This window comes from Culex pipiens, chromosome 3 (assembly GCF_016801865.2).
Source record: "Culex pipiens pallens isolate TS chromosome 3, TS_CPP_V2, whole genome shotgun sequence".
Taxonomy (NCBI): Eukaryota; Metazoa; Arthropoda; class Insecta; order Diptera; family Culicidae; genus Culex; species Culex pipiens.
The window spans coordinates 37,474,095-37,496,531 of NC_068939.1; the positions used below are offsets into that span (position 1 = coordinate 37,474,095).

Below are 22,437 nucleotides of genomic sequence, written 5' to 3' on the forward strand. Positions count from 1 at the left end.
GCAACGGTGTAACGAATGCTTCATGGTTCACTGAACCAGGATTGAACCACAAAGGGAGGTTTAAGCTGAATCAATAGGTGAACCTAGCCTAACCGGTTCATTTGGAAACTCTTGTTGTGCACACTTAGCACAATTGCAGGGATCGTTCAATCCAAAAAACTACGTAACATAACATCCACTAGCCAATGTCACACTTAGCCTAACCCAAATATCCAACTCAAACACCCTTCAAGAAGTTGTGCACATTAAGCACAACTGCAGGGGTCGTCCAATCCAAAAAACTATGTAACAAAATCATCCACTAACCAATCTCAAACTTAGCCTAACTCAAATATCCAATTTAAACCATTTTTAAGTAGTTGTGCACACTTAGCACAACTGCAGGGATCGTCCAATCCAAAAAATACGTAACAACAGCATCCACTAACCAATCTCACACTTAGCCTTACCCAAATATTCAATTCAAACACCCTCCAAGTAGTTGTGCAAACTTAGCACAACTGCAGGGGTCGTCCAAACCAAAAAAAACACGTAACAACATCATTCACGTAGTTGTGCACACTTAGCACAACTGTAGGGGTCGTCCATGTTCAAAGACTAAGCATTGATTTTTTTGGAGCACTTTTGTTCTATTCGATACAAACCAAGAATCCATTGCAAGAGACACACTTGTTCTAACTGCAATCTACCATAACAGTTCTAGGGGTTGTGTCCTGGATATCTCGCATTTCTAAAAAGGTCGTATGACATGATGGAAATAAAATAAACTAGCTCAAAGTTTTTACAAAATCTTTTTCTTCTGTTTGTAAGCGTAGATCTATTCGGTTTTCGTCATACTTGGTCTTATTGAAGCTATTTCATGGATTATCATACTTATATTTATGAAACCTTACACTTCACTAAGTTTTTCTTCATAAAATTCAAGTTTTAACGGTAGTTGCTCTCAAAAACTGCAATTTTCACAATAAATTTAATGATAAACAAGTCTATTAAAAAAGTATTGTTGAGAAAAATGTTCCTTAACTAGCAACAATTCAAAGTTACTACGCAAAAAACATTGAAACAACAAATAACTACTATTTTTACAATAAAATGACTCTGCGCACTTTTGTACCAAGTGCCACGTTGGAAGTATACACGACTCTGCCATCGAAGAAGCATTTTAGCTCAACTGCAAAATTCGCCCAGTGCACGTTTGTGCTAACTCATACAAATCACTGTTCAAGACACACTTGTGCTAATTGCAAGCGTGATTTTTTTTCGTAATTTCTCTGCCAAATTTTTTTTTTGCATTTCAAAAGTTTTCATATTTTACCATGTCTTTAAGTTATGTCAGGAGCATACTTTAAAATTATTAGGACAATTGTTTGTCGAATAGTTTCCCAGAAACAGTAATTCAAAGTTAAAAAATCGATTTTCTCGTAACCACCAAAATGTCAGTTAGTATAAGAGAGCACACAAGCATCGATGTATGTAACCCCGTAATATCATTCCCTAACAAAACTAACCTGTCAAAGCCACCAACTCAACAACCTGATCGATTTGTTTAACAAACCCGATCTTTATGATCGCTCTGATTCAAGATATTGCCAAATTCGTTCGATGTCAACCTGAGTCAGCTAAACTCATACCAGCAACCAGATCTTTGGAGGAAGGTGTGGTTTTGCGTTGGAACGTGTGGGCTCGATTGCTTTATCAATTAGTTCACCCTTTTAGCTGGGCTTCAGTTCACCACGCCGCAAACCGTGGGACATTCGAAGTGAGCGGACTTTGCCAGAGCTTAGATGGAACTGAAGACCGTTGATGTGGTCTCCAGCCGACCGAGGTGAGATATGTGATACACGGGGATCTACTTTCAAAATGTGCCCAAGAATCGCTCCGAGGAACCAAGTTTTATTAGATGGTCATAAAACATACGCGTTAACCAGAGCTGAACAACACTTAATATCTTGGAGTTGCGAGAGAATGGACTCGGGGTTCTAGACATTGAGTTTGGTACAGGCGACACGTGTAGGGAATGGTGACTGATTTTGAACCTAGATAGATTGGAGGCTGACACTCAGTTAGTCATTCTTTGAACGCAAGAGTTATTGGTGGCATTTACGCGTAAAACATGACAACTTGAGGGCGCGGCCCTAAAACACCTTTAATTGTCTCATTAAATCAACAATACTGAAATTTTTATTTAAAATTCAAACAAGTCCAAAACATTCTATCATTTTTCACACAATTAATTTATACCGAAGCGCATAGGCGGGAAATTTCAAGAACCTCAAAGATCGCAGCCCCAAGATTTGGCAACACATTTTGCAAAGCAAATCTCATCGGCGGTTCCAAGCCCCCCCAAAAGAAGATCACGCGATTCTGGGTGCCAGAGAATTGTTTTAGAATCGCTGCCGGTCTTTACCCTTCATCATCATCAGCAAAGCTTTTCGAGCCTGGTGTTGTGGGAATTTTTGACGGCTGGTTGGTAAATCAACTCTAAGCCTGCAGGCAGAAAGGTGGCTCGATGTTCTAACAGAATTGGTCGGTATTTGTTCTCAAGAAGTGGTTGCGCGTTTAACCGTTCATTTAAAGTTCATGCTAAGTCACCGAACGGTGGCGATTGAGACATTTGCATCTTGAGCCGGAACTTTGAGCGAAGCATGATTGAGTCATTTAGTCCAATGGGTTATTAGCATTTGTTTCCCACCTGATTTGCCAATCGTAAATACAAATCTCCTTTGGAAACTGAAATTGCAAAAACCGGTTAATTCATCTATCATCTTTACAAATTACTAAGTGTAGATACAATCTTCCACAAAATCGAACGATTTCATGAAATTTGGATCTTTGTTTTTTTTAAATTGTCTGAAACTTTCTTATCAACAAAGAGGTAATTTATTTGTTTATACAAGTCTTCAAACAAAAATGGTACAGTTTATTTTTATTTTTACTTAATTTTTAACATCAAATTCGAGTTCAGCGACCCCATCTTATCCAAAACCTTCGGCAAATCGAGTCTGGACTGCAAAATTAAAAAAAAAAATCTTTTTTTCGGGAGCGAATTATCTGATCGATTTGGATTTTCAGCAAGTTGTAAATATTGAATAGGATAGGACAGGACAAGTGTTCAAAAATTAAAGGGGTCGGGTCGTATCGCCCCTCCGAGATATCAAAAAACTAGACCTCAGATTCGTGATCAGGGACCAAATCGCCAAACAAAGAGGGTAGCATTTATTATTTGCTGGCAGACTGGCAAATAATAAATGCTAATTACTCAAATTACTGGGTCAAAATGTTTAATTACTTTAATTACTTAACTAATATTGAATACATTTGAGTATTTCTTTTACAAAATATTACAATAAAAAATATTTGAATACTGCTCACGCTGTAACTCGTTAAAAAATTTAATTATAAATGAAAATAAAGAGAAGGACTCAACGGTATAATTTTTGTTTTATGTTTAAAATTGTGCTAGCTTGATTTGGTTTTTCAAGTATGGATTGTGTGAATTTACACTATTGTTGTTATTATAAATGCAGAAAATGTCACAAAAGTTTCAACTTTATACATTGAAAATCGAACCAACAGTTTTCGAGATATCGTGAGTGGAAAAATGTGCCAAATTAACATATCTCCCATGATTTTTATTTTATAGGCCCCAAAAGAAGTTTTTTAATTACTTGCCATGGTTTCAACATTACTTCTGAAAAAGCCAGTTTTATTTTTTTTTAATTTAAAAATTAGTTTTCAATTAAAAATTCAAAAATTCAAAAAAATCATGACTGCGGCACAAGATTTGTCGGGAATTCAACTTTTAGTAGAAAAAGTCAAATCTAAAAATCGGTAATTTTTCCTTTTTAAAAAAGGGACGTTTGTACATAGTTTCTTCGGAATTAAAAAAATAGAAAAAAAAAGTTCAACAAGTATGAAAAAAACAAAAACGCGAGTAAGAAAAAGATTTTAACGCTGATTTTAATTTCACCTAAACAATAAAAAATATTTTCAAAATTCGAGGAATTATTACAACACTTTGTTGATTTGTAATCGATAAAATTGTATTTGAATCGCAGCAAAATTTAATAAGTTTCATTTTTAACATTAAAAATTTGTCTTCGAAATAGCGATACATGAAAACTGACAGCTAATATTGAATACTTCTTATAAAAATCACATTTTGTTATTTTCCTATTTTTGTATGGCTGTATCTCAGCAACGAGCTATTCGATTTATCAGAAAAGTATGTCAGCTCTTCAAATAGTAGTTTTTTCAACAAGTTGCAAAACAGTAGATTTTTTCAGCACGAGTCGTACATTTATAAAACGAGATTTACCGAGTTGAAAAAAATACGACGAGTGCTGAAAAATGCAAGTTTTACAGCGAGCAACATTTAAAAAACGCTTTTTGAATGGAATTTGATGTCAAACATCCATGTGATGAGTAAATTCACCATTCAACTTTTCAGCAACCATTTTGGTGCTAAAAATAACAATTTTCCCCACTGTTATTGAAAGGAATTAATATTTTATTCTATTATTTTTGTTAGAGAATATTATGTAGTTGTAGAAATACAAGAGAAGTAAATAGTTTCACGACGGAAATGCTGAAAGTAAACTTCAGCATTATCTGTCAATTTCTGGAAATCAGCGATGGAATAATCGCAAAAAATCTCTTTCGCTTGCGAACTTCCTTCACCCGCGAAAGAGAGAGGAAGCGAATCACGCAAAAGAAAATCGCTCCCGAACTTCTCGAAAAAAATCAATCAGTTGAAGAATTTTGGTGATTTTCCTTGTTAGCACCACTTTAAATTATTTATTGATAAGCGTCAAATGATTTTATTTTGATGATGACTCTTCGATCGCTGCTGGAAATTATGAAAAAACTGAATCATTCTAAACTGTGCTTTAATCAATGATAAAAGTCCAAATATATTAAATTTGAAAAACAACGTAGAATATGCATTTTGAATTCATTTCAGCTGATTGCACTTCGATTATTAAGAAGTTCTGAATCTTTCTGATTTTTCGGTCCGAGTTGATCCTGCAAAAGTAATTTGGGATTCGATGATATTTGTTCAAATTGGAAAAATAGTGGCCTCGAAGTTATCTATTGTTGTCACCCAAGTGCACAGTTGAAATCTTTAAAAAAATACATTGTTAAAATTGTTAAAGTAAAAGCATTAAACACAGTTTTAACACACATAGTCAGGGGTCTAACATCAAATTGATTATGAAAATTAAATAATTGTCCAAACATATTTTAGTAACAGTTTTCCAAATCAATTTCATCAAAACTTCACGAAACATCACCGTATGCCATCAAATCTGAATCCCATAGAGCGTCGCCTAGCCGATCGTCATCGCCGGCCGTCTAGCGACCGTCTGGAAAGGGGCCTACCCGGACCGAGCCTCCAAACCGTCGACGATCGCGCTCGTCAACGCTCGAGCCCCACCTGGGTCGGCTAGCCGAAAAAGTGCAGCCCCCTCGGTCGGCCCAGAGTGTATAAAAGTCAGCGTGTCCATTCCAGCCGTAGCTCACTGTAGATCTCACCTTCGCCGAGCTGCGCTGGTGATCAGAGTGTTTAACGATTTAGTTTTTGCAAACAGCTGTCTGTGTTTTGGTTAAAGTGTTGAAGAAGTTGTTCAACAGCTGACGAGAGGACTTATTGCCGTCGCGAGCAATAGGGTGGCAGTGATAGTGTGTGCGAGATATTTCGTGAAGAAATTTTTCTGGGAGGAACATCAGAGCGCAGTGTTGCCAACCTAGTTTCGGGAGAGATACCAGTTTAGATCCGTGAAGATGCGTGCGATAGTGCTAGTGTCGGTCCTGTGCGCAGGACTTGCCTCTGCGTTCCCCCAGCAAGCCATAGATCCTGCCTACCTGCGTCAGTACTACCAGCAGATTGCGTCCCAAGCCGGAGCCCAGGGCGGAGCGGCCCAGCAGCGGGCTGATGCGACCCCGATCTACGAGCAGGGCGCCCAGGAGCAGCAGCACGTGCCGCAGTACCTCAGCCAGGGTCAGCAGCTCCGCGTGCGGGATAATGTGCAGGATCAGGTAAGATATCAAACTCCATCAGGATCGGGAGCTCAGTGACCTGGAATAACAGTGATGGTGTTTAGTGAAAAACGGACTCTAAGCGTGTGATTTCGTGAAAATTACGGGTTATGAAAATGTTCCCAATCCTTCCCCTTGAAACAGATCCAACGGCAGTACCAGCAGCCACAGCAACAACCGGCTCGGCCTCAATACCAGCCACAATATCAGCCGCAGCAAGTGAGTTTGGGAAAAGAAAAGCGAGTAGCATGTGCTTCTTTATCTCTGTAGTGCACCTCTGTCACACTGTGGACCAAGTTACACTAATTGGACAAGGACTACTGAGCAATTCTCTCAGATTTCGATCATTCGATTTTTGTTGTATTTTTTAATCTGGCTGAAACTTTTTTGGTGCCTTCGGTATGCCCAAAGAAGCCATTTTGCAACATTACACACCAATTTCTCATTACTGAATTCAGTTAAATTTACTGAAATCTGCACTACTGAAATTTTCAGTAAATGAAAACTTGCTGAAATTTCAGCAAACTTTGACAGCTCCATACAAATTTTTACTGAAGTTCAGCAAAAAACTAACTGAAAATTTCAGTAGTGCAGTTTTTAGTAAATATTAACTGAAAACGAACATCAGAATTTGCTGTGTAGTTTGTCCATTTAATTTTCCATACAAATTTGGCAGCTGTCCATACAAAAATGATATGTGAAAATTCAAAAATCCTTATCTTTTGAAGGAATTTTTTGATCGATTTGGTGTCTTGGGCAAAGTTGTAGGTATGGATATGGACTACACTGAAAAAAATGATACACGGTTAAAAAAAAAATTGGTGATTTTTAATTTAACTTTTTGTCACTAAAACTTGATTTGCAAAAAAACACTATTTTTAATTTTTTTCATTTTTTGATATGTCAATGTCAACTTTCCAGAAATTTCCAGAATGGGCAAAAAATCTTTGACCGAGTTATGATTTTTTGAATCAATACAGATTTAAAAAAAAATCGAAATATTGGTCGCAACAATTTTTCAACTTCATTTTTCGATGTAAAATCAAATTTGCAATCAAAAAGTACTTTTGTGAATTTTTGATAAGGTGCACCGTTTTCAAGTTATAACCATTTTTAGGTAACTTTTTTGAAAATAGTCGCAGTTTTTCATTTTATTAAAATAGTGCCCATGTTTGCCCACTATTAAAAAAAATATGTTTGAAAAGCTGAGAAAATTCTCTATATTTTTCTTCTTCGGATTTTGTTCATACGACCCTTCGTTGCTGAGATATTGCCATGCAAAGGTTAAAAAACAGGAAAATTGATGTTTTCTAAGTCTCACCCAAACAACCCACCATTTTCTAATGTCGATATCTCAGCAACTATAGGTCCGATTTACAATGTTAAAATATGAAACATTTGTGAAATTTTCCGATATTTTCGAAAAAAATATATTCAAAAATTTAAAATCAAGACTAACATTTCAAACGGGCCAAACATTCAATATTACACCCATTCCCAGCTTTCCAAAAATATTTTTTTCAATAGTGGGCAAATATGGGCACTATTTTAAAAAAATGAAAAACTGCGACTATTTTCAAAAAAGTTACCTAAAAATGGTTATAACTTGAAAACGGTGCACTTTATCAAAAATTCACAAAAGTACTTTTTGATTGCAAATTCGATTTTACATCGAAAAATGAAGTTGAAAAATTTTTGCGACCAATATTTTGATTTTTTGAAAAAATCTGTATTGATTCAAAAAATTATAACTCAGTCAAAGATTTTTTGCCCATTCTGGAAATTTCTGAAAAGTTGGCATATTATGTCCTCTAAAACATATCAAAAAATGAAAAAAAATAAAAATAGTGTTTTTTTGCAAATCAAGTTTTAGTGACAAAAAGTTAAATTAAAAATCACCAAATTTTTTTTAACCGTGTATCATTTTTTTTCAGTGTAGTCCATATCCATACCTACAACTTTGCCGAAGACACCAAATCGATCAAAAAATTCCTTCAAAAGGTACAGATTTTTGAATTTTCACATATCATTTTTGAATGGACAGCTGTCAAATTTGTATGGCTTCTTTGGGCTTACCGAAGGCACCAAAAAAGTTTCAGCCGGATTAAAAAATACAAAAATTAAAATTAAAGAAGAAAGACCGATTCCGTAGAGAACTGCTCTACTGTTAAAACACACAAACACGTGCATGCAAAACACTGAAACGTGGTACAATTTTAACTTTGAGTGCACTGTAATTCACAGCAAAAAAAAAACTTATTGGACATTTCAGAAAGACTTTGCATAAATGTTTAAGACAAAGACTTTAAAAAATTGCAAATCAAAGACAATTTAAAAATCATGATAATTTTCATTTTGGTATGTGAACAGATATTGTTTTTGAAAAAGTGTGATATTACCTCTAAAAATGTGTAACTTTACATATTTTTCCCTGTAATTACAGTTTTTCAACATTAATTCATGTAAAACTACATCGTAAAAGAGGTTATATTCAACCATCAAATTTACTGTGTTGTGAAGAAAACCATCAAAATGAGAAATTTTGTCTCCCTTTTAACGATTAAATTTTTATAATGATTTTTAATAATTTCGTCTTGGGCATGGACTCTCTTAATTTTTTATATTGAAGGATTATTTTTTTATTAACATTAGTAATGTCATATATTTTTAGTTTATTAGGAAAAAACAATAAACAGCATGAATTATTTAACACAAATCATGTTAAATTCAAAAATTATGAAATATTAACAAAATGATATGCAAAAATCTAAAACAAAAAAAGGAAATGTTGTGGCAATTTGACTATAAAAATATAAATAAAAACTCGGTTCACTCACAAATTATCAAAATTTATTTTCAAACATTTTTTTAAATCATATTTACTTCAGAGTTAATACCAAGTTTTAAAAATTATTGGTTCCCTTTTAAATATACGAGATATCGAAAAACTAGCCCTCAGATTCGTGATCAGGGACCAAACCGCCAAACAAAGAGGATAGCATTTATTCTTTGCCAGTTTGCCAATTGATTACTCAAATTTCTGGGTCAAAATGATTAATTACTTTAATTACTTAACTAATATTTAAAACATTTGAGAATGTCTTTTAATGGCTCTTAACGAAGTATTACATTAAAAAATATTTGAAAATTATGAAATATTAACAAAATGATATGCAAAAATCTAAAAAAAAAAAAGAGCAGAAGTTGTGGCAATTTGGTGATAAAAATATAAATAAAAACTCGGGTCACTCACAAATTATCAAAATTTATTTTGAAACAATTTTTTTAATTCATATTTACTTCAGAGTTAATACCTAGTTTTACAAATTATTGGTTCCCTTTAAATATTTTTAAAATTGATGCAGTTTTTAGTCATCTTCAAGATTATATAAAAAAATAATTCTATTTTTTCCAATAATTAATTAAGACAAATTTAGATCGGAAATTCAAACATCAAATAAGGAAACGGCATGCAATTCCATCAGGCCCGTAATGTTGGCATGTCAGTGCACTTTGGCGTTTTCAATTAATATCGAGCAATAAATAGCTTAATTGAATGTAAACAAGCAAGTTTCTATCAAAATTATTTGAAAACAATTTGTTGAAATTTGCAAATTATATCCCATCCCATAAAGGACCGATTCCTTTACCTGCCAAAGATACGAGAATTTGAGATTTAAATTTGGGAAATTTCCTCAAATTTTTAAATTTCTTGTTTCGGATAATCGAGTCTGGACTGTATTAAAAATTTACAGAATATCAATAAATCTATGAACATATAATTTTCTTCAACTTTTTCATCAGCGATCTCAATGTTTATAATGTGTAAATAAATTAAAAATTCTTTATTTGATTGAAATATAAAATAAAGCATTATTCAATATATACCTAGTACACAATCGATATTACAAGGTTTTCCAATGAAAATGTTAATTTTAGCCATTATTATTATTTTTCCTCCTGATTTTTAGAAAAAAATTGAAGGGGGAGACAACATCTCAAAATAAAATTTGCACAAATTATCTCCTTATTTCACCAAACGAGCGAACTTTAATGCCTACTAGCAGACATTATTTAACCATGAACTTCGTGGACTTGGACAAACCAAAATACTCTTACATCCCCAACAGCAACAACGACGACAACAACAACAGCATCAACAACAAAAACAGCAGCAACAATACATCAACAGGACAGTTTCGTCCAGCTTCACCTTCTTCAAACCAACTCCACCAATCTAGCTACTCTTCTCTCTAATCCTATCTTCTCCGACACGAACTTCCGCTTTGCTAATTTATTGACTTCTTCACCCGGACTCTGCAACGGACCCAACGTGCCCTACTGCAACCTAACCTCCAAATCTCTTTTCCTCCCACTCCCTCCGCCTCAAATAGATCCAGTACGTCCAGGAGCAGCAGTACGCCCAGCCAAAGCAGCTGAAGGTGTCCAAGCCCCGTCCGGCCCAGCAGTACCAGTCGCTCGGCGGCGGCCAGAAGGAGGACGAAGAGGACTATGACGTAAGTTTAGACCTGCCGCCGCGGCCATCCCAGATTGGTCCGCAAGGGACCAAGGGGGGTTGCACACTTTCGATTTCGTTTGGGTGGACCAATTGGGTAGGGTGTCCAAGGTCTTACAGCTAAGGTTGGAATATTGTCAGTTTTCTAGCATATGAAAAGCATTGTAGAAAATTAATCGCAACCTTTAAAAGCAAGTGGTCTCGATTACACCCAGAGGGGTTGTGGTCAGTTTGGGGAGGGGCAACTTCCTAGACGGGTCCAGTTTAGAGCATCTCTTCCGCATGCAACTGCAACCCCAAGACGACCAGGTTTAATCGCTCCGTTGACCAAAAGAAGCACTAAATCATATGATTGCAAACCCATTTTGCATCGAACCAGTTTCGCAAGTCCAACACACACAGCATCCAGTTCGGTCACGGTACTTGTACGTTGACCCCCAGTGACGGATTACGTAACTTGACTCGTAACTTTCAATGCAGAAAGTGCACAAACCTGATGTGCGAGCTAATTATGGCACTGGGTCCTGACTTTATATGACCAAAGACGTCGCTGCATCGGCTTAATTGATCGTCCGTTTGGACAACGTTGGAGTTGGAGACAAGTTTTATGAGTCTTCCGTGAGCATCGATCGCAATGATGCACCCCACAATTATGAACTGTAAACAAGCAGTACAAATTAATTGCTCGGGGGAAGACGCGATGTAAACAGAGAAAAAGTGAAAAATGGTTGGATAACGGCCTCCAATAAACTGACCACGGGCAACCTACCAACGGCCCAGGTGGTTTGTTACGGTAGGTCAAGGCGTAAAAGAGCTGGTGAGGCAGAAGAGTTGTAGAGCTTCTCCCCTGGTGAAATTTGATGGGTCGGTTTAGATTTGTTTTGTTATTATGTTGAGGTTTTTCGGCAAATCCTATGTTTTTTTTTTTAATATTGTTTTTGCTTTCAACATTAACATTTTTTAAACTAATGACGGAATCTAGTCAGAAAATAAAATATTTCTAACTTTTTGGTGATTATTCATATTACTAGGTTAACTATGACATAATTGTAAATAAAAAAAGTAATATGCATTTATTGAAAATAAAAAAGTCTTTCTAAATTGATGAATAATCAGTAGGCTTAGTGAATTTTCACGCTCGTGTCGTAGCTGACGTGGAAAGACGCCATTTTCTCAGGCTTTCCAAAACTTTCCAAACGCAGCGCGTACTTAGTTCTCCAAAGCTCGCGAATAGACTGGTCGTTCTCCAGAACTAAATTCTCACCGAAGCTTCGCAGACCGACGACTTGGAAATCTCATTCTCGTGTGTAGAGATTCTCTTTCTCTCATTTCGTTGCTCTCAATGGTGTTGAGCCGAACCGGCAACGTTCGGCTTTGGCTACGCTCACCATCTTCACCACACCATTGGTGGTGTAGTGTGTGTGTGAACGATATTTCTCTCTCGCATTATTTGAACTTTTCACAGATAAACAGACAAGCGCTTAATTTATTCATTTATTTAATCGATACGAAACACAGTCAATCATGAAATATTATTATTAATATTTTCTACCAGGCTTATCTCCGACATTCACCCCCTCCTGTACTATTGTTGTAAAACTTCATATTTGGGCTTGATTTCCGAGCTCGTTCTTGATTTAAGTTTTCGCGGTAAAACAAAATCCATTATCCTCTCGATCACCACTAAATGCAAACCACAACCACAAAATATTTCATATCTCTCTCACCAGCTCGATTCTTGCTCTTTGAATTGTGCTGGTAATTCAAGCCCATCTTAACGTCAAATCAAATCAAATCAAATCAAATCAAATCAAATCAAATCAAATCAAATCAAATCAAATCAAATCAAATCAAATCAAATCAAATCAAATCAAATCAAATCAAATCAAATCAAATCAAATCAAATCAAATCAAATCAAATCAAATCAAATCAAATCAAATCAAATCAAATCAAATCAAATCAAATCAAATCAAATCAAATCAAATCAAATCAAATCAAATCAAATCAAATCAAATCAAATCAAATCAAATCAAATCAAATCAAATCAAATCAAATCAAATCAAATCAAATCAAATCAAATCAAATCAAATCAAATCAAATCAAATCAAATCAAATCAAATCAAATCAAATCAAATCAAATCAAATCAAATCAAATCAAATCAAATCAAATCAAATCAAATCAAATCAAATCAAATCAAATCAAATCAAATCAAATCAAATCAAATCAAATCAAATCAAATCAAATCAAATCAAATCAAATCAAATCAAATCAAATCAAATCAAATCAAATCAATCAAATCAAATCAAATCAAATCAAATCAAATCAAATCAAATCAAATCAAATCAAATCAAATCAAATCAAATCAAATCAAATCAAATCAAATCAAATCAAATCAAATCAAATCAAATCAAATCAAATCAAATCAAATCAAATCAAATCAAATCAAATCAAATCAAATCAAATCAAATCAAATCAAATCAAAACAAATCAAATCAAATCAAATCAAATCAAATCAAATCAAATCAAATCAAATCAAATCAAATCAAATCAAATCAAATCAAATCAAATCAAATCAAATCAAATCAAATCAAATCAAATCAAATCAAATCAAATCAAATCAAATCAAATCAAATCAAATCAAATCAAATCAAATCAAATCAAATCAAATCAAATCAAATCAAATCAAATCAAATCAAATCAAATCAAATCAAATCAAATCAAATCAAATCAAATCAAATCAAATCAAATCAAATCAAATCAAATCAAATCAAATCAAATCAAATCAGCTCGGCACATTTCTTAACAATGAGCAACGCTTGACTCTCAAATTTCTAACCTACGCTCTTCTCCAAACTCGCAACTTTTAAAACAGCGCAAAGCGGTTCTTTTGATTTTTAGTAAACGAGCAACGCTCATCTCAAGGCTCGGCGCATTTGTTAGTCTCACTCACGTCTCACATACTGCAATCCTCGTGTCTATTCTCACAATTCTTTCCTTCGTCTCAAAAAATCCAGCTTATCCGACAACGAGCAACACTCGTCTAACAGTCCTGTTAATTTTTGTCAACGAGCAACACTTGCCACAAGGCTCCCCATACTTCTTACCAACGAGCAACGCTTTTCTCACAATTTTCCCACTTACGCTCTTCTCCAAACTCCCAACTTATCAAGTGCACAGTGCGAAGAGCTTGGCTGACGGTTCTTTACGTCTTTAGTTAACGTACAACGCTCATCTCACGACCTTGCGCATTTGCTACCAACAAGCAACACTCATCTCAAGGCTCTGCGCACTTGTTAGCAACGAGCAACGCTCGTCTGCAATCCTCGTGTCTAACGATCAACGCTATTCTCACAGGTCTAAATTGTGTAGCAAACGAGCGATTCTCGTCTCAGAAAATCCAACTTATCTGACAATGAGCAACACTCGTCTAACACATGTTTCGTTTCGTCACATGGCTCACCATACTTCTTACCTACGAGCAACGCTCGTCTGTTCTAACTTACGCTCTTCTTCAAACTCCAACTTATCGAACAACGCGTAACGCTCGTCTACGATCCTTCACATTTAAAGTCAACGAACATCGCTCATCTCACTGCTCTACGGCATTGACAACGCTCGTCGCATGGTCATTCGTGTTCTAGCTAGCGCAATGACTCATATTTTCAGCTTATCGACCACGAACAATGCCTATCTCCTAATCATCTATCTCACCGACCAACGAGAAACGTTTAATTCAAATGGATTTTTGAATCAGTGAACCACGAGTAACGCTCGTCTTATAAGTTTTCTTTCTCATGAATAACGAGCAGCACTCTTATTATAACCATCCAAACGCCTGGCCAACTAGGAACGCTTATCCCATGATTCTGACCAACGAAGAAACTCCGTCTTAAAAAATTCACAACATTCGTTGACAACAAGCAACACATGGCCTATGAGCAACCAACGTCTTACAAACATTCATTCTCGTGACCGACGAGCTACATCTGTCCCAAGGATCTTACCATTTATTGCCAACGAGCAACGTTCCTCTAACAAAAATCCATCTTAATGAGCAACGAGTTATGCTTGTCCCATCTTGCATCCTCGTTGACAACGAGCAACGTTCTACCACCCTCTTGGCCAACGAGCAGCGCTCGTTTCACGACCTTCACGTTATTAACCAACGGACTGCGGCCTCATCATAAACAATTATCCTCATGGACAACGAGCAACGCTCGTCTCACGATCCTTGTGGCTAATGAGCAACCATCTCATAAGCATCCATCCTCTTGGCTTATGACTTATTTTTTGTTGATCTACCTCTCAACTTCATATCTTTGTTTCCGTCTCTCTATGTCACTATCTCACGCATATTTCTGTCACCGTATCTTCATGTCTCCTTCTCTCCATCTTCATCCCTTTGTTTCCGTCTCTCTAAGTCTATGTCGCTCTCTGTTTCCGTCTTTATTTGTCATTGTCTCTTTCTGTCTCCTTATTCTCTGTCACCGTCTCTGTGTCACTTTGTATCCGTCTTTGGCTCTCTCTCTGCACCTTTCTCTTTCTCCGCTTCTCTATGTCTTCGTCACTCTTAAACAAATACGCATCTTGCTTCTCATTTCAACAGTTCGTCTCATGCTTCTATAAGTGATTGTCAACTCAATCTATCTTCCACTTGTGGCCAACGAGAGCAAATTCTCGTCTCATTCCTCATCTCAACAGCTCGTCTCATGCTTTGTCTTTGTCGCACCAACACAGCATGTCCAACGCAATCCTTCACTTGTGGCCAACGAGAACAAATTCTCGCCTCACTTCATAGCTCGTCTCACGCTTCTATGTGTCTTTGTCACACCAACACATAGCATGTCCAACGTAATCTTTCACTTGTGGGCAACGAGAACAAATTCTCGTCTCACTTCACAGCTCGTCTCATGCTTCTATGTGTCTTTGTCACACCAACACATAGCATGTCCAACGTAATCTTTCACTTGTGGCCAACGAGAACAAATTCTCGTCTCACTTCTCATCATCACAGCTCGTCTCATGCTTCTATGTGTCTTTGTCACACCAACACAGCATGTCCAACGTAATCTTACACTTGTGGCCAACGAGAACAAATTCTCGTCTCACTTCACAGCTCGTCTCATGCTTCTATGTGTCTTTGTCACACCAACACATAGCATGTCCAACGCAATCTTTAACTTGTGGCCAACGAGAAAAAAATCTCGTCTCACGACTCATCACAACAAATTTCTAAATTTCTCCTCAGTCACACCAGAAATATTTAATTTCTTAGGCCTCCAGTATTAAACTCACCACTTAGTTCGTACTCCTCCTTCTGCGCCATTGTCGTAGCTGACGTGGAAAGACGCCATTTTCTCAGGCTTTTCAAAACTTTCCAAACGCAGCGCGTGCTTAGTTCTCCAAAGTTCGCGAATAGACTGATTGTTCTCCAGAACTAAATTCTCACCGAAGCTTCGCAGACCGACGTCTTTGGAAATCACATTCTCGTTTGTAGAGATTCTCTTTCTCTCATTTCGTTACGCTCATTGGTGTTGAGCCGAACCGGCAACGTTCGACTTTGGCTACGCTCACCATCTTCACCACACCATTGGTGGTGTAGTGTGTGTGTGAACGATATTTCTCTCTCGCATTATTTGAACTTTTCACAGATAAACAGACAAGCGCTTAATTTATTCATTTATTTAATCGATCGTAGTAACTATTTACGATACGAAACACAGTCAATCATGAAATATTATTATTAATATTTTCTACCAGGCTTATCTCCGACAGCTCGAAAATGGCAAATTTCACGGGGACCTCAATTTCAAAACACCAAATTTCACGCAAATTTCGCGGAACTTGAAAAATGTTAAAATAACTCTGAAAATCCTATGTTTAAATCACAGAAACTACTTTTTATGCTTCATTATATATTATTCTTCAATAAACTAAAAAAAATCTTCACTAAATTTGAATGCGACACAGAAAAAAATTCTCCTAATTTTCAAAAAAAAATAATCCTCCGTGTTTATGGATGGGCTACCTATATATATTTTGAAACAAAATGTAGGGTACGCGTATTCTCATTTACTGAACTGCTCTTTTAATATTCGACTAATAAAGCTAAAATGTTTTCGCTAATTTGCTTCTGTTATATCATTTTACATTTTATTGAATTTCATATCAAAGCAAGATTTAACAATCTTGTCCAGTCAAAATGAGTAAAATAAATTGAATTTTCTGCGACATTTAGCCCATTAAACATATTTTTAAGGGCTTTAGCTCAAATTTCAAAAACTAAATTTAAAATCAACTTGCAAAAATAAAATATTTTTTTTTACAAAATCGAAATTTTTATTCTAAATGAGAAGAGAAAACAAAAAGAAGTAATTTTTAACTATCACGGGAATCATCCACCCAAATAAACAAATATCGTTAAAATTAAAAAGGCCCAAAAACAATTTGATATGTTTTTAAAATGGGATTCCAAAGATAAAAAATGCTCTTCATTTTATTATGAATAAAACAAAGCTTGATTCTTTAAATTTCTTTCAAAACTATACCTATCAAATAAAATAGCAGTAAAATTTTTAATACAGCGAATGAAAATATTACTAAATTAAGTTAGTTTCTAAAAAAACTAAAAATCTGAAAATATCTTCAAATGGTTTATATCAACTTGACATACCGTAATCTGGGGTGAATCGGGACTACAGTCTGAATAGGGACAGCAGTTTTTAGTGCACTTAAAGCTTTTAAATTTTGAAATGGATGAACACATTTTGTTGGCCTGAATCTATTCTAACCGAAACCAACCACAAAAATCCAAATATTGTGCTCCAACATGGTTAAAACTGTCGTCCCAATTCGCCCCATGTGTCCCGATTGACCCCAGTTTACGGTACACATATATTCATGCTTATAAATTGAAAACTAATAATATTTAATTAAACAGTTTTTTTGGATGAAATATTTATTAAGTTGCTATTTAAAAAAAAATATTTGAGAAAATTGATAAATTTCGTGAATTCCACGTCGTCCACGAAATCGTCAAAAATCACTTACCCTATGTTGGTAATTAAGGGGGGGGGGGGCCTAATTCTTCAGCAGTTCATAAGATTATTTTTATTCCATTTTAAGTTTGATAAATAATTTTGAGAAAAATCGCTACGCTTTCACACAAACATAAAATTTCACGGGATTTCGCGGAAAAAGCCAAATTTCGCGGATTTCACGCTGTCCGCGAAATCGTTAAATTTCACTAACCCTAATAATCAGATATGATATCAACTTAGTAATTGTATATTCTATTATACGAATTATACGAGCAAACAAGTACAACTTTTATTTTATTTTTTTGTCCCTCGAGGTTGTTCGAGAACGAGAAAAAGGGGCATCTTTTTTTTAGTTTCTTGGCTATTTAAAAATTGTTTAGCAAAAAGTATTACAAAATGCTTTTCACTTTGTAACAGTTGTGCTGCTTTTAGAGAATTCTATATATCAATAAATTCTTGACTTTTTTTTTAATTTGAGTATTTTTTCTGTGGGCTCGAAATAAGAAAAAAAAAACGATTTCGGTTTCTTATGTATTTTAAATATCATAAACTGGGGCCATGACATTAATAGGACTTCAATTTATTTTTGAAACACAACTGGTCTGGTTTTTTTTTTCAAGGTGATTATTCGTAAAACATGAGCTAGGGTAAGCCACACAAGGTCCATGCACTATTTTTGGATTTTTTTGAATTCCGGGGTGGCTTTGATATATATGACTATCAAAGTCATAGTTTTTCTTGTTAAAATCAGGGTGTTCAAATTTTATTTGTATGTATCATTAGCTTTCAACAAAATACACAAAAAATTTACTTAAAATTGTTAAAATGTCAGAATTTTTACGAGCCAAGCATGTCGAAAAATTTATGAGTTATGCCTGTCACGCCAGATTTTTTTAAACTTGGAAAATTCATTTAATATTTTAGTTCAATAAACTGAAAACATCTTAAAATACATTTTTGCCTTTGTTTGTAATCAGTTTGAGCCAGTCTTTTTTCGTTGTTAGTGAAATTCTAGTGTTCACGCTAAGAGTTATTTTAATGCCTAATATTTTTTTATATTTTGTTAAATATTTTTAGTTTTGGGTAAGAAAATTGTGCAAAAACAAAAAAAAAATGATTTTTTTTAATTATAAGGTCAATTTTTGAAAACTTGTAAAAATAACAAAACAAAATTTTAGCAAGTTTTCGGCCTTCTTCATTTGGTGCTCCATGGCACAATCTGGGCATAGTAGCAGCTTAAAAATAGAAGCATTTTTTTATGAGAAGAACCTCTTTTTTTTCAAAACAATTCTACACATAATAGCACTGGACGTTGAATATACAAAAAACTAACTAAATCCTCAAAATTGAGCAAAGTAAGCATTGGATAACAAACATTTTATCGTTATAAATGGATTGTATAAAATAGAAAATCCAAATCACATCTAATAAAAACATGGGTTTCCGTTCTTTACGCTGACTGACCATTAATTCTGAAAAGTATTTGACTTGAAGTAAGGAAACTATTTCAAATCTGTTCTCATTAGAAAATAATTCTAGTAAGAAAAATAATCTATTTTATCATCAGTAAGAAAATCTTATTCAGAAAGATCCAGTTAGACAGTATTCTGGTCTAACACAACATAAAAATTTCACAGATCACATCTTATTAGAACAGATTTAAATAAGAATTTTGTAACCGAAATTGATGAAAAATCCAACACGAATTTTCATTGATGAAATATTGTCCAACAAGAAAATTATGCTCAAATTTTCCAATTACGCAATTGGACATTTCACTTTCGAATGCTTAGGGTGATTCTTTTCTTATGGAAACCATGAAACTAAAAATATTAAATTTAGAAATGTGTTTCTAAGAGTATTGTAATTCAATTAAATCCAAACTAACTATATCTGAAATGACACTGTCACGAGCAAATATTTTCTCACACAGTCTTTAATTATATTACACAACTCCAATCGAGAAAAAATTGCCACAAGCCACAATTTTTTAATTACCCCCATAAATAACGCCTCGCAATCGTTCCCCCGTAAACACAAAATTGTGCGTTATTACTGCGTCAATCTGCGCGTGCACGCACCCAATTTCGAACCATTTTGAACTAGTTTGATTTTCGCTTCTCTTATTTTCCCACTTTTTGCTATGGTTAGTCACTCTAAACCAATAAATTAGACGCTGCAACTCGCTGCAGCAGTTGCTAGGTTGGTCCACGAGCGACCATGTGTTCTGCACGGCAAGAGGGGCATAATTTATGTGACACTCTTTGCCATTTTCTTTGAAAGGGAATGATGAATTTAAATTGCTGAACTTTGTTTAAAAAAATATTATTTTTATTTAAACCCTCAAAACTTGCTCGTTTTGATTTCCACTCTTTTATCTTCTTTCAAGTTCAAGGCTTTTTTATTGGTTCAGCTTGAAAGCTCTTTCTCAAAATGTTTTATTTCGTTTTGATTCATCGACCTGTTCAAGTTTACTTGTGCAATCGATTGCATAAAGCATCAACAAAAAAATAAGACAATAAAACGATCGCGATGCACAAAATTGCATCCTTCGACACTCTTTCTTCTCTTGCCTGAATCACGCAACACTGCACAAGTGCACAGCAGGAAACGACCTGCAAATAATGGAGACAACAACGAGCATGAATGGGTTCGACATGATTTCTGGCGATGATATAACAGCGAACAGGTGAATAATAAGCCATAAAATACTCACTGACTCGTAAGTGAGAGAAATAAATAGTGGCCGGCTGGAGCTGGAGTCAGCGCTGCCGGCGGTGAAGAAATTGGAGCAAGTGAAAGGTGGTGACCCGATTGTTGGGCTTAAGATTTGTTCACTTTGATCAGCTGCAGCAGCGGCATTAAAATGGTCACGAGAAGTGAGCTTTAGGGCAGTTGGCTCGTGTGTCGAAAGGGTAACGATGACGAGTGACATAATCGATTGGGTATCGATTAAATCGAGGCTTGAAGAGTGATTAATGTTGGCTGCAACGATGTTCTGTTGACCTGAGCGGTTGTTACTTTGTAGAAACTGACAGTAGATTTAGAATAAAATGACCTCGTTTTAATTGAAGAGCGTTTTTTTTTTTTGAGCTTTTTTCAACTAACGAGTCGTGATAGTCGAGATACTGTAAAGGCACGGTACTGATGAATCAAAGCTCACGAGGTCGATTCTCACTGGCGGAATTGTTGTTTTTTGCACGAATATTTTTTGTTAGCCTTAGAGTACCATCAGTTTACTACCTGTTTGAGAGCACTTTCCTCAGATTCTAATGTTGAACTTTTCTTCCCCAAAACTGCAGCATAACCCGTCGTACCAGTTCGGCTTCGACGTCAAGGACGACGAGTTCACCAACTACCAGAACCGCAAGGAGCAGCGCGAAGGAAACGTGATCAAGGGCAGCTACTCCGTGGTCGACTCGGACGGATTCATCCGGACCGTCACCTACACCGCCGACCCGAAGGAGGGCTTCAAGGCCGAGGTGAGCCGCCAGCCCACCGACATCGTCGTCAAGATCCCCAAGCCCATCCCGGAGTACCAGCAGCAGTCCGGTCCGGTCCAGCACCAGCAGCCCCGCATCCAGGCCCAGCCCCAGAAGGTCCGACCGGACTACTCCCAGTACCAGTAGGGAGGTCCCAAGGCCACAACGGCCGGATACGACAAGACTTTGGAGTTTAGTTCCACTCTTCCCTTATCACATTCTCCTCAAACCCTAAAAAAATCCATCCAGAAAATCTTCCCCAAGATTTAGTATCTCATCGTGAAAGAAAAAGCTATAATTTATAATATTGTATAATTATAGAGATAATGTTAATAATTTTATGTAAGAAGGAAACACCGTTATCCTCGTACACACCAATACGAACAAAGCGCAAATTTGTCTTAAGCGTCCTCTGTGCAGGCTAGAAAACCCGCGTGAGTCACTACACAAAAAAAATAAATTAAAAATAACCGCCGAAAAATCAAAACAATTTAATATCGTCACCCTCGCGTGTGTACCCAGTTGTCATACGTGAGCAATTAGAGGGAGTAAAGCGCAGTGCATTACCGCGTGCCTCAATGTCTCACCGTCCGTTAAACCAAAATACTAAATTATCTATTTTTGCAACCACGCCGCCGTGGGATAATTCGGCAGAGGGGACGCCTTACGATGAACTTGTCTGAAATTGTTAGTCAGCGTTTTTGAATTGAAGCCGAGAAAAGAAAAGTAAAATTCGTTAAAAAGTATTGAAAAAATAAACATTTTTTGTTTTGTTTTTGAATGAACTGAAAAGAAACTGATCAACATCAACATCGTAACATCGACTTATTGAACAACTGGTCAACTACTGATTAACTCATTGAATGATCAACTGATCAACTCAACTGATCAAATGATCAAATGATCAAATGATCAAATGATCAAATGATCAAATGATCAAATGATCAAATGATCAAATGATCAAATGATCAAATGATCAAATGATCAAATGATCAAATGATCAAATGATCAAATGATCAAATGATCAAATGATCAAATGATCAAATGATCAAATGATCAAATGATCAAATGATCAAATGATCAAATGATCAAATGATCAAATGATCAAATGATCAAATGATCAAATGATCAAATGATCAAATGATCAAATGATCAAATGATCAAATGATCAAATGATCAAATGATCAAATGATCAAATGATCAAATGATCAAATGATCAAATGATCAAATGATCAAATGATCAAATGATCAAATGATCAAATGATCAAATGATCAAATGATCAAATGATCAAATGATCAAATGATCAAATGATCAAATGATCAAATGATCAAATGATCAAATGATCAAATGATCAAAT

The 22,437-nt window shown here is 35.5% G+C and overlaps 1 protein-coding gene across 2 annotated transcripts; it reads left to right on the forward strand.

Moving 5' to 3' along the window:
* The first annotated feature begins 5,505 nt into the window (after window positions 1–5,505).
* LOC120415816 (cuticle protein 21) lies at window positions 5,506–21,838 on the forward strand. Of its 2 annotated transcripts, XM_039577440.2 has the most exons (4): window positions 5,506–6,039; window positions 6,184–6,258; window positions 10,434–10,556; window positions 20,900–21,838. In XM_039577440.2, exons 1-4 carry the CDS (start codon window positions 5,785–5,787, stop codon window positions 21,224–21,226), a joined length of 780 nt encoding a protein of 259 aa, XP_039433374.1. In that variant the 5' UTR covers window positions 5,506–5,784; the 3' UTR covers window positions 21,227–21,838. The 2 variants fall into 2 exon arrangements, with proteins under 2 accessions (XP_039433374.1, XP_052566586.1); XM_052710626.1 differs by lacking the exon at window positions 6,184–6,258.
* The last annotated feature ends 599 nt before the right edge of the window (window positions 21,839–22,437 follow it).